Source organism: Corvus brachyrhynchos, unplaced genomic scaffold, assembly GCF_000691975.1.
Source record: "Corvus brachyrhynchos isolate BGI_N302 unplaced genomic scaffold, ASM69197v1 scaffold381, whole genome shotgun sequence".
Classification (NCBI taxonomy): domain Eukaryota; kingdom Metazoa; phylum Chordata; class Aves; order Passeriformes; family Corvidae; genus Corvus; species Corvus brachyrhynchos.
Genome location: NW_008236219.1, coordinates 805,621 through 819,631, shown reverse-complemented (window position 1 = coordinate 819,631; position 14,011 = coordinate 805,621). Strand labels below are relative to the sequence as shown.

Genomic DNA, 14,011 nt, shown 5'->3' with positions numbered 1-14,011 from the left:
AAAATTCTAATGTTTTATAAAAACTTAAATGACAGGGTTATATTTCCACTGTTGCCTACAGTAAAACGACTTGGGATGTGATGAAAGAGGTTTTGGAACACCCCTGGCAGCCCACAAGCCCCTCTGCAAGTGGCATCACTGGTTCAGCCCTTGGGGACACCCTCTGACTCCAGCAGGTGCAGACAGCTCCAGCAGACCCCATCCCAAGCAATGGGCTCTGACCAGTGAAGCATCACTCACCTGGAATCACAGAATCTGCTGAGCTGGAAGGGACCCATCAGGATCATCGAGTCCAACTCCTGGCACTGCACAGCACCATCCCAAATAATCCCACCCTGTGCCTGAGAGTGTTGTCCAAACACTTCTTGAGCTCTGCCAGGCTTGGTGCTGTGACCACTTCCCTGGGGAGCCTGTTCAGTGCCCAACCACCCTCTGGGTGGAAAACCTTTTCCTAATACTCAACCTAAATCTCCCCTGACACAGCTTCAGGCCATTCCCTCAGGACCTGTCACTTGTCATGACAGTGAAGAGATCGGTGCTGCCCCTCAGAAGGATACTGTAGATTGCAATAAGGTCTCTCTCCCCTCAGTCTCCTTTTCTCCAGGCTGAACAGACCAAGAGCCCTCAGCCACTCCTCATAAGGCTTCCCCTCTCCAGACCCTTCCCCATCCTCGTGCCTCCTTTGGATGCTCTCTAATAGCTTCAAGTCTTTTTCATATCGTGGTGCTCAAAAATCACACGCAGGACTCAAGGTAAGGCCACACATATCTGAGTAAAGACAAAAGGAAGGAGCCAGGAAAGCCCCACACTGCCCATTGTTGGCAAACACTCAAAATTTGTCCACTTTGCAAAATGATGAACTGCAAACATCTACAGCCATTGTCTTTCCATTCTTTTGTGCACCTGGGAGACGAACCTGGTGCTCAGAAGCTCAGTGATCTCATTTTCCCCTTTCTTCAACTGGAGAGGCCAATTCAATTTTACCAAACTACACTGCTTTCTCAGGAATTATTTGAAAGTTTAAGATTTGTAACAAAATACTGTGTGCTTAAATCACAAGAACCTGAAATGCATCTTTCACCAGCAAGTCAGGAGCAAACAACAAACAGGAAGCAAGCAAATCCAGGTACGGCAGTGGAAGAACACATGAGGCACCTTAACTGTTTATCAGCATCAGAGCCTGAGTTAGAAGAACCTGGCAGAGGTACCAAGTCAGGGATCTGTGGTCCAGAAGACATCACTTCAACAAAGCAGTGTATAACAGGTACTAACCACCATCTTACTTTTGTCTGAATGACCAAAAAAAAGGGATAATGTCTCTTCAAACCCATACCAGACACACTACATTTGGCTACTGGCCCCAATCAATGTGATTGGTCCAGTTAAAAACAAGCAAACAAACAAAAACCCCAGCAAGCAACAGAAGAGAAGCCACACTGTGCAAGGCAGGAGAAGCAGGAGTAGCTCATCTGTCCATCGTTTAATGCATGATTTATGTACACCAGCTGTGTTGGCTATTAGGAAAAATATGATTAGTGAGACTTTCACTCATTCCAGAATGTTTCAGTGTCTGCCAAGCCCTGTGAAACAGGCGGATGCTGTTGATGTGCAAACACCATCAAACACCATGTTTGGATGGGTGATTTATTCAGCTGCTCTTGCTGACTGCCAGGAGACCCTGACCCCGCTCCCCACAGGGGCTTCCCTGTGTCCTCAAAGGCAGCACTACTGGGTTTTGGGGGAAAAGGAAGCCACTTTAGTAACCCCCATCCCCTATATTTTTGTTCAACAGGCTGGAATAAGCTGCAGCTCTCCCCCCATGGCCAAGGAACCGCAGGGTTTCATTCACCTGGCACAATGCAGACAATTTCTGATGGAACACAAAGCCTGTCGTTTCCATGTTGAAGTTAACAAGAGAACTACAGCTGACAGTGGGATGGCTGTCCAGGACTTGGATTTACATCCCACAGGAATATCAGTTCAACAGGTCTATTATCAATATTGCATGTGCTGAAAACACTCACTGTGCCCTGCATTGCTTTGACACATTAATCTTTAGTCATTAAGGCCTGTGCAGGTTCATTATAAGCATTAAGGCCTCGAGAAAGCAAAATGCATTATGCCATACCTCCAGAGGTTTTTAATATATTTTTTCAACCATTTGCTTCTCAGACACTTGTGCCAAAAATTCATACAGCCAACCAATGAGTGACAAATTAGATATCCTCTTCCTCAGCATCACTGTTGATTTGCACCTTCCCAATTCCAATCAGTACAGGTACATGCCAGGCAATGTTGAATCTGGCACTGCTCTGAAGGCAGACACAGGCTGGGTCATTCACATCCACCTGGGCTGCATCAGCCCCGAGCTGCTATGGAAAGAGCACATCAAAGGCTTTGGGTTGTTCTTGGTACTTGTGGCATTTTCCAAAAACATTGCGTTCACCTTGCACCCCTGCACACATACAGGTAAAAAAAAAAAACCAAAACCTTAAAGCTCTTCACGACTATGGATATAGAAATCAGTTTTGAGGCACTGTAAAAATGACAAACATCATCTTTCTAGCTTAGGCTGTAAACATCACAAGATTTACAATTAAATGTTTAAATACATATTCACACATTCATGTCTGATTTTAACACTAGAATGGGGTGTGAAAGAAAGATGGAAAGACAGAAAGAAAAGTAAAGAACCTGCAGGTATTTCCAGTTCTACCCCTCTGCACTCTGGCTGGCTAAAAGTAAAATCGAAGAAGCAATTATTTTGACCATAGTCAAACTAGAGGATCATGGGTTAATAGTGGCTGGCTGTAAGTCAAAACTCTCACTGACATCGACGACACCAGGATTTTTAGCTAGGATTTAAAACAAAATGGTTTGAGATCATCTGTATTTTCCAGATAAACACCACAGGGTTTTTTAACCCATCATAAAATGCTTTATGCTCTTCTATAAGCACTGTGTCATTTATTATTCAGTTTCACAAATTTTATTGTGAAATGTAGCTGATTTCTAATTATTGCATTATTTTTTTCAAAGATAACCTTTGCACCTAAATCCTGTGCAACTCTGGGAAAAGGCCAGGACATGTGGGATGATCTTAAAAACCACAACACACAGCTGAGTTTTGAGTTTTAAAACATGCTTTGCATGTTGAACTCTGCAGGGCAAAACCTGGTTAAAACTCTTTTGGGAAAGCTTCAGATCTCCCCAAATGCTCCCTGTAAGCTACAGCTTCCACATTTCAAACATTCCTTAAGAGAGAAGAGCACCAACTGTTGCCTTAGTTGGCTGGCAGCTAAAAAAATTTCTAAAAATCCTTGGACAGTGGGTTTCTGCTGTGTCCATGTAGGAGGGGAGCAGCAGGAGTGCTGGCTTGACACACACTGCTCTGCAGGGCTTTGGGCTCTATGCATATTAAATCTAAACCCACTCTAAAATCTACAAAACACTTTTCTGTGTTTATTTCGAGAGCACAACAGTTGATGTGTACCTAATTTACTGTCACATTGACTAAACATTTATATTAGCCAACCAGAGCACTCCCAACGCACATAAATGAAACTCCCATTAAAAAAATTAAATTAATAAATTATTTTCAGATACTTCAGCAACGTCCTTCGCTTTTGCTGATATTTTGATATAATTTTTTTTTTTAAGTTCATAAAATAACACTCAGACTTCTAACCGTCATGTAGAAAGTAACAACAATGGAAACTACCAAAGGATTACATGGTATCATACAGAAAAATGCTCCCAAGTTTCAAGTGGTGGTGACAACTGGTCCTCCCCAATGCACGAAGCTCAGTCCATCTCTGGGTACCCATATTGGTATCCAGGCAGTCAGCACATTCCTTGAACAGGATTTGCTATTTCACAGGCAAAAGTAGCTTCTCAGGTGGTGGTGGCAGAGTGAAGGAAGATGTAGAGAGGTGATCCAACCCATTCCATCTCGTCTGTGACAGAGGCAAGGTCTGAGGTCAGTAGCAGCAAGTTGTCAGCAGTCGCTAACAGAACCATGAGTCCTTTTCCCACATCCCTTGTGTTGTGAGTGGTTTATATAAATAGCCCAAGGGTTAAACTGCTGATACTTGTTCATCTTCTGCAAAACAAGACAAAGAAACAGGCAGTTATTCCACCAGTCCCCACCTCGGGCACATAGGGCACAAACCAGCACCTATTGAGGTGATCACAGTGGGTCCATGCCAACTGCACCCCTTCAGCAGCGTTTTCGCTGTCTTTATCATTGATCACTACACATTCCATACCACCATTTATCATAACCTCAAGGAATCACAGAATGGTTTGGGTTGGAAGGGACTTTATAAAGGATCTTGTTCCAACTCCATGCCATAGGCAGAGACACCATCCAGGTTGCTCCAAGCCCCATCCAGCCTAGACTTGTGCACTTCCAGGGATGGGGCATCCACAGCTTCTGCAGTCTGAGGTATGATGGTCATACAATAAAGACATATTGCAAAACAGAAAATCCCAGATCCTCCAAAAATTATCAGCATGCAGTTTCCCAGTATGCCAAAAGCTATGGATTTGGGAAAAAAGCCTGCAAATTTCCATGCAGTGAGCATTTTATCCCAAATAAAATTAACCAAGCGCTTCAAAAATAGTAAAATAGGTGTCTCCAAAAGTGTACAGTTAAATTTAGCTTAGAAAAATTTGGATTAAAAATGTTTGAAGCAATGACTTCCTTATTTTTACATCAAAAACACAACAATTAATTCCAGGCAATTTTATGTTTACTCTAAGTTTAAACTGTAGTACTAACATATATGTTAAATACTGCTTAAATATTTTAAAGGGCCAAGATACAATCATTTTGCATCAGAAATTGTTTTAATCTAAATACGGGCTCATTTTAAATCAGACTGAAATGAAAGGAAATGATCACAACATTCTAATAAAAAACAAGTTCACCAGCGAAGGGTACAGAAGATCACATCGGTGCATAGAAATTAAAAGCAAATCAGCAGATAAACAATTAAGTAGAAATTCCCCTGACCTGAAGTTAGTTTTGACACAATATAAGAGCAGTCCTTATTGGAAAATCCTCTCATATTTTGGTCACCCCACAGATGCCATGCTTGGCACCACTGGCTGTTGCTTCAAACAAGATAATGAAAAATGAAGTGGAAGAGACACTGTCAGGGCAAGTTAGGCAGAGAACACTCGTTTCATCAAATGCACTCTCCAGAAGAACAGAAGGTCACTATTTTGAAACTCAATCTACAAAAATATCTGTTGAGGCATAAGGCAGGTCAATGCCAGCACACCTGAATACAAATCAAATGAGTTCACCAAATCCAAATCACTCATTTTAGACCATCACCCTGATGCCAGCCAAAGCACTGGAACACCAGTTAACTCAGGGAGGCTGGAGTTTTTCCACCTGTCACCTGTCAGTGTCCCATCACTGTCTGAGAGGGGACAGATTTTAAAGAAAAAAGAAGAACACCTACATGCTCCTAAGTGTCTCAGTTGTACTTTAGGAGATCTTGTGACATATATTTTTGTATGTTTATTTACATATAATTTGAGCCTGTTTGGTGCCAACATGCTTTTTCTAAGGGGAAGGCATTCTTCTTTGCTTTAAACGTGTATGTACGTGCACACAGCTATGCATGACATACACAGCCACGTGTGTGCATACAGTCATACAAACAAAACTGTGTATTTAGAGATTAATCAGCTTTTAATCTCCAAGAATGACCCAAGAGAAAGCCCAGAACACAGCTGCGAAGTTCACCCTGCATAGCCCCACTCCCAAGCCAGGTGTTCACCTACCATCCTCTTCACTATCTGCGTCAGGCAACTCTGCTACTCTGGGGCTGGACGGCTGCACCCAGAGCAGCTGATGGAAGTCTAGAGAGGTCACTGTGCAGCATCTTTGACCTCTGCACTGCCACACTATAGTCTGGAGGTTTGAGGTGTGGGTGGTGGGGCGATCCTTCCTTTATGTCCGCTAAAGAAATCCCCATATATCCCGGAGGGGTGGGCGGTGGCTCCCTATACCTATCGTCCTTCTTAGGTGAGGTGACACAGTACACTGGGCACAAGAAATAAGCAATGGAAATGTTAAAGAAGAAAAACAAAGGAAACAAAACGTTAAAAAATCATGAAATGTTACAATGGCAAAACAGAAACTGATAACAAAACGCTAATGCAGAAACATTGGTTATAACAACAGCAGCAGGTATTTATGCCTTTATTTCTGCTTTCTATTTATTTTAAGAAGTCAGAGTAGCAAGAGAACCCATGAACTCCTTAGCTGAGATGCCAGTTGAGTGGAAAGAGGACTCTAAGCTTGTCTGCATTCAGACTGCAATTAACACCTTTTATTACAGACTATTCCTGTGCCCCTGCTGCACCAGGGGATGCTCTGGAGCTCTCCAGCTGGATGGAGAGCCAGCACAGCCAAGTCTGCTGCCACTGCTACAGGCTGGGAAACGGAAACAGAAGGAATTAAGGCAACCAGCTGAGAGTTACTTTGCGCAGCAAGAACTGCTGGTTGACTTCCAACATCCACTTCATCACCCAAAAGAGGTCAGTGGCTTAACATAAACTCATTATAATAAAACATCACCGTATCAGCTGATGTGTATAAAGACACAAAACGATCCAGCTATGCTATAGGAAGAAAAACAATAGCAACACGTTAAACTGATTCTATGAGGCAGACTGTGTATTGAGCCTGCGTTAATTATTTTACATTTTCACAGAATGAATAATGGCTTATCACATCCATACTTTTGATTTCTTACTTTTTTCCTTTGGTTTTTGTTTTGTTTTCTTTCATACCCTTATCTTAAACTATGTTCTCTGTTTACAAGTGAGAAAAAACTAGAAAGTCATTGGAACAGCCTTTGGAACAGCTGCATTACACCTTGTGCAGTCATGAAAAGGCTACAATCAATATTTTTTATTTGCAATGTATTTGCTACATAATTCATCTTCTCCCTTCCTGCCCTGTTCAGCAGCAGTTCAAATCACAGAGGCTCTCAACCCAAAATTTAGCTCTTCTTAGGCTGCCTCCCCTCCCTCCCACCCCAGGTCTGGGGCTCATGTGCATGTTAAATTGGGCTTTTTTCCATGGACATGTTGCAACAGGAGAGTTTCAAAGCCAGGGTAATTTTTTTTAATCTGTTAGTTAAGCGAATTTGCATTCTTCCCGTGGATCCATTTTAAACAGTGCATGTTCATTAGTTTCATTTATTTCAGCAAATGTAATAGTCTCTTATCTCAGAAGAATGTGAAGGGATGAAAAATAACACAGTACTTCTTTTTGTGTTGTAGACTTGCGAGATTCCAGGTTTTGGGTATCAGGAACACAAGCTGGTTCATACTTGACGACCTCAGCTCATGCTTGGGCTGACAGTAAAACAACCAAAACCAAATTCAGTCAAGTCTGGGGTTTAGCAGATACACGTGGGTACAGGCAGAGATTTATTCTGTTGAATTACAAGATTTATTTTCATTTAGCTAGCACTGTATGAGGTCTCTGTGAGAAAGCAGAAGTGAAGAGGGTTTGCTCTTCCCTGGAGGGATGGGGAAGGGCTGGATCCTCACCTCACCTTCACTCTTTGTTGGATTTGCAGGAGGAATGATGAGGGTGGGTATGGTTCTCCTTCAAAGGAGAAAGCTTCAGGCTCACTAGAGCTAACCTTTAGTCTACTGTAGTAATGCAAGAATAATGTGCTCCTTTGCCAAGCTCCAATTCGTAGTATTTTACTAACAGTGAAATAAAGTGAAGATATCTTTGGCATACTGTGTGATGGTGAACAGCTAACGGATTTGCATTTGCAAACCTGGAATTATATCCACCCATATCAGATCTTTCCTTGAGCAGACATACACATGCCCTACTCCAGCACTTTCTGACTGCTTCTCACAGCCACATGGTGCAGAATGGAAAAAGAATTAAAAGGAAGGGCAAGTGCTGTCAGCAAGGACAGCATGTACTGACCAGTGAACCTGCTATCTCCTAATACAGCTCAGATGCTCATGAACACCTCTGAAAGGCTGGGAGGGCAGAGCACAGGCACAGCAATGACCTGGGAGCAAATTTTCTGCAAGGCTCCACCATGATTTCTTTTCCAACGCCAAGAAGGAGGAACACAGTCCAAGACCTCTGCCCTATGTGCAATGTTTATTCAGGCAATTACCTTTGATAACATAAACCCCTCCAGCAATCCACTCTGTAATTAAATTGCATTTCAGCTGCACCCTTGCCTCACAGTCTTAGAAAGCTTTGCATTCCATGTTTTATCTTGCTGCTAACCAAGTTCTTTTAATTTTGGCTACTGAACTCACTAGGACAGGGGAAGAACATCTTGCCTGATAGAACTACGTGTATTGGAAAGAACATTTTTAATTTTTTCTCCTTTCGTAAGTAGCCAAACTGCAGCTGTATAATCAAATAAATGGGACCTTAAAATAGCAAAGACAGGAAAGGAATCTGCTTTGCCATTGAGCTTTCAGAGACCAAAGCCCTGCAGATGAAAGGAGCCCCAGCCCTACAGAGGCAGGTGAGCTCCACACCACTCTGCAGTCATGCTCTTCCCTCTGGATTCCTGGGAAGTCTTTTTAAGGAGCACGGGATCATTGATCCTTGTCAGAGGAACATTTACAGTGATGAGTACACCTCCACAATCATTCAAAAAAAACAAAATACCATACTACAGAGAAGAACTGCTTGACATTTTCCTGAAAAGAGTTTTCCTGCAGACCCATGAAGTGATGGGGAAGTGCACTTGTTTATTATCTTGATATTCCTAATGCAAAAGAAGGTGGCTTGAAAACACACTGTGTAGTGCTCTGATTACAACCACGAATGAAGCTGAATTCAACATGCCAGGCAGCCCCAGACCTGCTGATGTCATTTCTTAACAACTTAATATCAAAATGAAAAACAGATGTAGCAGCTTCCGTGAGCTGTTGGCTTGGCTTACCTATCAGGCCTTTTTCTGTACTCGAAGTAACAGTTTTGTAAGTTGTATCAGCGCCTGGTTTAGAGTCCAAAACCTCCGTCTGCTCTGCTGTGGAGTTCTCCAGCCCCCTCCGCTTAATTGTCCCATAGTTTGTCTCATAGGTGTCTGACAGGGAGCTGGAGGACGCCCAGCTCTGCCGAGACTGATCAAGCTCCATGCTGGCTTTCGACTGCCTGTTGGCTTTGGAAAAGGCTTCAGAATACAAATAACCCTCCTCAGAGTAGCAGTTTGTGGGGTCCACTTCAGCTATAGGTCCATCCAGCTGGGTGTGACGGTAAGAATTGAGGAGATCCCAGCTCTTCTGGTTTGGGATATTCTGGAAATTGTCATGAGAACTACTTGAGCATGAAGTCCAGCTTCCCCGGCCGCTGTCTGCTGCCTCTACCGTGATGTGCTCGTGGGAGATCTCCTCGCTGCTCATGGAAGATGTGAATGCCATCCCTCTGATCAGAGCAGGCCTAGTGATGGACCAGCTACATTGGAAAACAACAGAAATTGGGAAGAAAACACTTGTAAGCTTTTACAGTAAGAGTGACGTACTCAGAGCTGTACTCTGGGTTTGTATCGGCTGAGCAGCAAGGTCAAGGTACAGGGGAGCACTGACAAGACACTGTTACTTCAAACTCATTACTGCACGAAGCAGCAACGAAGTTATTCCCAAGTAATAACAAGTTTGCAACATGCATTTCCAGGCTGCACTGCAGATCTATAAATCTGGCCCCCAAAAGCTCTTCTCTACCACTGAGAGCAACAGTGCCTGACAGAAAGCAGAGTAAATTACCTCTTATATTTAGTCTGCTACCACTTTTTTCTTTACATTTATAAACTAAAACCAAAATAAATATTTAGAATAAAATCCAACCCCTTCACTGGCAGAAACCTCAAGTTGTTCAGACAGAGTGGAAGCAGCTGAATTTCAAGAACATTTGGAAATATAGGGCACAAATAACATTTGTGGGAACAATATGGAGGGACAGATTCTGAAAAGTAAAGTCCAAAATTTCTTTTTTAAATAAATGTCGCTGAAAGCTCTAATCACTCTAAATGTATAATTAAGGGGGGGAAAATAAAGTCAGGTTTGTATGAATTTAGAATACAGAAGATAGGATCGCTAGACATTATTCAAGTCTCCCAACTATTTCTGGGCGTGTTAACAAATGCATGGGCAGCACAACATTAAAATTCTACACCCTCCCTCAGCAGTTTACTGACACATTGTGAAATCAAGGAATGTTTCTTAGATATGTGCAAGCAATTTTTTTTCCTTCCTTTTCTATTTTGTAAGTTCTAGGATAAAATCCACTTTCTTCCCTTGCAACCCATTGAAACTAAGGAATAAAGGAACAACCACAGAACATGAACTTAGTGTGTGTTATGCCTTCTAGAAAAGGGAATTATTTTCTTTGATGAAGCACATCTTTAAATTCCCATTTCAACCCTAAGAAATAAAATTGAATTACTCATTTCTTTCCATCCCTGGTAGTGTTCAAGACCAAGCTGGATGGGGTTGGAAGCACCCTGAGCCCCGACCAGAGAATGGGGGTTGGATTAAGATGATCTTTAAGGTCCCTTTCAACCCAAAGCATTCTGTGATTCCATGTGCTGGAAAAATTAGAAATGTAAGGAACATCTCTCATTTAGTTGAATCCATGACATCTGAGGACAGACAATGCTATCCCAAGATATATTAAGACATATTACATCCATACATATGGATCAAGGTGCTACATCTAGAAAGAAAAATCCAAAAACTTCCAGCTCAAAGCATCATTTCAGCACAAGTTTCTCATTGCACCAAAGTAACAAGAGCTCTTGTTGTGGAAAGTGTCAGGAAGACAGTGGCAGAAAGCTTCCAGTCTGCCTAAGCAACAAATGATAGTTAGAAAAATCTTTAAATATCACATTAGAGCATGTTAAGTGACTGGCATTGCTGACTCGGAGAGAATTGATCATACTGTGTTGTTCTTTTGCTGTCTCTCACCATGGCACTAATTTGCTAAGTATCATCCTGGCTTTTAAACACACTTCCAGTCTCCTGCAAGAAATATCCAGCCAAACCCCACCAATAGGAACAAGCTGTTGTCTCCCTAAGTAATACTGTAAGCGTCTTATGGAAACAGCCTCACACAGAGCAGCCAGTCCCCCAGCTTCCAGAAAAAGCTTAATAACCACAGTGGACTGCACAACTGTGTCCGGGCCAAAGCTTCCTTACCCCTTCTTGACACCAGGACACCAAGCCCAAACAGAATCAGCTGCACCTTACCCCGGGCAGGGCTGGCCGTAATCTGTCAATGCCTGAGGATGCTCCTTTCTCTCTGCCCCGCCTGAATCCACCACAATGAGGGACTGGGACAAACTCCTCTCGTCCTGCAGTGCTGCTGACATGGAGTCCACAGAGCAGTTGCTCACGATGCTGGACCGGGATGAAATCTCACTGTGACTGGAGTCCGAGAAGTTGTCAGATTTAGTGGAAGGTATGAGGGCATAGCCTAAGGACAGCAGAGAAGAGGAGAATGTCTTGATCGACATATAACAGTGAAGTATTGACACACATATTACAGCAAGGATATTTAGAAGAAAAACAACCAAACCCTGTTTGCATACAATCAGTCCACTGAGGATTTTAGGGTAGGTACTAAAGCTTTTAGCATCTATCAGCATCTAAGCACTGATTAATTAATGCAAGTCCAGGGACACCAATAAGCCACCTGCAACTCCACTACTCTCCAGAGCAGCAGCTTTAACCTACACAACCAGAATCAGCAGCCTACTGCATCAGTACTGCGTGGGCAGATCAGGTCGTTCCAATTCTGCAAGTGCTCTGACTCCTTCAGCATAAATGCAGCATACTTCCCACTATCCCTCTGCCATACTGCCATGCAAGACTCAAAAAAAGATCCTGGCAGTGGAGAAGGAGATGATGACTAAGGTAAAAGCCAGCTATTAGCACTCAGGGATTAGCCATATGGTCCATTTCAGTTTTATTATCTGCTCCAAAACCAACAGAGAAGAAAGCAAAGGAGGAAGTACAACCTTGGCAGGAGCTGGACCAGACTCCAGCGTTGTTCCCACAGAAGGGGAACAGCTGAAGACCCCACCAGATTCACAGCAAAATGTGTACTGCAATTTTTCCTGCTGGGCTTACCCTCAAGTAACTTCTTTCAGACACAAATAAGGTATATGCCCCTATATATCCAACACCTCACCCAAGCTTTTTTTTCCTAGATTTCTGCACATATGCCTTTTAGTTGGACTGCCACATATTTACATTGATTAGGTAAAGAAGTGAAATGACAAGGCAGTGTAAAAGCCATGCCAGTGATACACACAACCTAATACAGAAAACCGATGCCCTTAAGTGCATGAACAATACAGAGATGATACACTATGGCAGGTGGAGATACTGGCATACAGCCACTGAGCATAAAGCTCATAATTTGAGATTTCACAGCTTAACTTTGATTATTGCTGTAAGATTTTAAGAGCAACTATGAGCAGTAAATAGCAATATTATCAAACTACAGATCTGAATCTTAAAATGTACTTAAGAGCAGCCTTTTTAAGACTAAATTTCAGTTTCCTTTGGCAATAACTAGTATTTCATGTTCTTTACATTTTTAAGAGACTCTTTAAATTTACTGCACTGCAGTAAGAAATGTCCTCACAGTGTTCCTTAACGTGAAGACACCGTTCTTCAAGAACTTCGACTATCTGGAGAACAAAGGGGCTCCTCTTCATTAAAGAAATTAACACTATCTGAAAGCTGAGCCATAAAATAACAACACATGCATATGAACAGAATAAATGTAAGTATTTGCTAGGCTGAAAAGGTCAGAAGAAGATGTGACCAGTGGAATATACACCAGTGCTGGACGTGAGCATTTACACCATATCAGGGACTGCGATAATTAACAAATGTTGCAGAACTTACTGTTTCATTGGCATTTGTGACACACTAAGTAACTGAACTGACACTGTACCTGTTCCTTGATTTTCTAAACTTCACATTATTGTCTTCACTGCACTGTAAGGGTGATTAGCTATAAAGAACTGACACAAATATCTGGAAGGGAAGCACATTAAACACCTTAAACAGGTAAATGGATAATGCTGAAATAACTTAGATAAACTCAGGATATCTGACACAACATGGGCATCAGTCTTTCTTCTAAAAATACATTATATAGTCTTCCTCCTTCTTCTAGGCCTTGTGCATACGCAGTACGATGCGTACACACTGCTGTTGCTATAGATACTTGCTGTACTCAGAGTATCAATGTCCTTGTCCTTTTGGTTTTCGCTGCTTTCTAAGACTTCAGTGGGCTCTGCTTCCCTTTTTGCAGTAAAAGCTGTTCTTTCCCTGGAGAAGCTTCTTTCCTAAGTCTTCTAAAGCGGAATCCCTTTATTTTTGTGGGCTCATGCTCAGCTTCTGCCTTTCTACTCTCTTTCTCTCTGGCCACCTTTGCACTTTTCTCAGAACTGTCTCCGGCTTGGCAAATCATCCGAATTTGCTTTTGTAAATAAGCCCCACCTATTCCATAGCTGCGCTGTCCACTGTTCTTGTTGCTGGTTTCACTGGCCAGTGATGAGGAAGAGCCAGAGAGATTCATCTGACTGCAGTTATCCGACCTTTGGATGTTGCCAACTACAATGAAGTAGACACAGACAGATTTTGATAGATGATGAGATAAATAACAACAAAAATAACATCCTAATTTTACGCCCTTTTTTCTTCAATCCTATTTGTATACCACTTGGGTATAGCTCAAAAAAAAATGAAATCAAAGATCTAGTGGAACGTGTTCATGCCCAAAATTATGTCTTTCAGCTGTCTGTGAAGCACCTAATTTTAGATCAATGAGCTGTTAGCACAACACATACAACAAAGTACAGATCACCTCAAATGAGATCAGTGCTAAAAATATGCTGAAAGCAAATTGAATTAATGAAATAATCCCAGAGAAACAAACACTATTTTCAAAGAACCAGATAAAAGTTAACAACAATAA

General features: G+C 42.2%; 1 protein-coding gene across 12 annotated transcripts in view; it reads right to left on the bottom strand.

Moving 5' to 3' along the window:
- Nucleotides 1–893: 893 nt before the first annotated feature.
- RAPGEF6 (Rap guanine nucleotide exchange factor 6) overlaps nucleotides 894–14,011 on the bottom strand; it is a 123,757-nt gene continuing 110,639 nt past the window's right edge. For 5 of the 12 annotated variants that reach the window (XM_017746888.1, XM_017746890.1, XM_017746889.1 and 2 more), the window contains 5 exons: nucleotides 13,534–13,647; nucleotides 11,266–11,491; nucleotides 8,964–9,475; nucleotides 5,800–6,061; nucleotides 894–4,102 (listed from right to left, as the gene is read on the bottom strand). In XM_017746888.1, the coding sequence (XP_017602377.1) occupies nucleotides 5,820–6,061; nucleotides 8,964–9,475; nucleotides 11,266–11,491; nucleotides 13,534–13,647 (1,094 nt within the window). In that variant the 3' untranslated portion in view covers nucleotides 894–4,102; nucleotides 5,800–5,819. The remainder of the gene's footprint in view (nucleotides 4,103–5,799; nucleotides 6,062–8,963; nucleotides 9,476–11,265; nucleotides 11,492–13,533; nucleotides 13,648–14,011) is intronic. The other 7 variants (XM_017746892.1, XM_017746894.1, XM_017746893.1 and 4 more) reach the window with 3 other exon arrangements.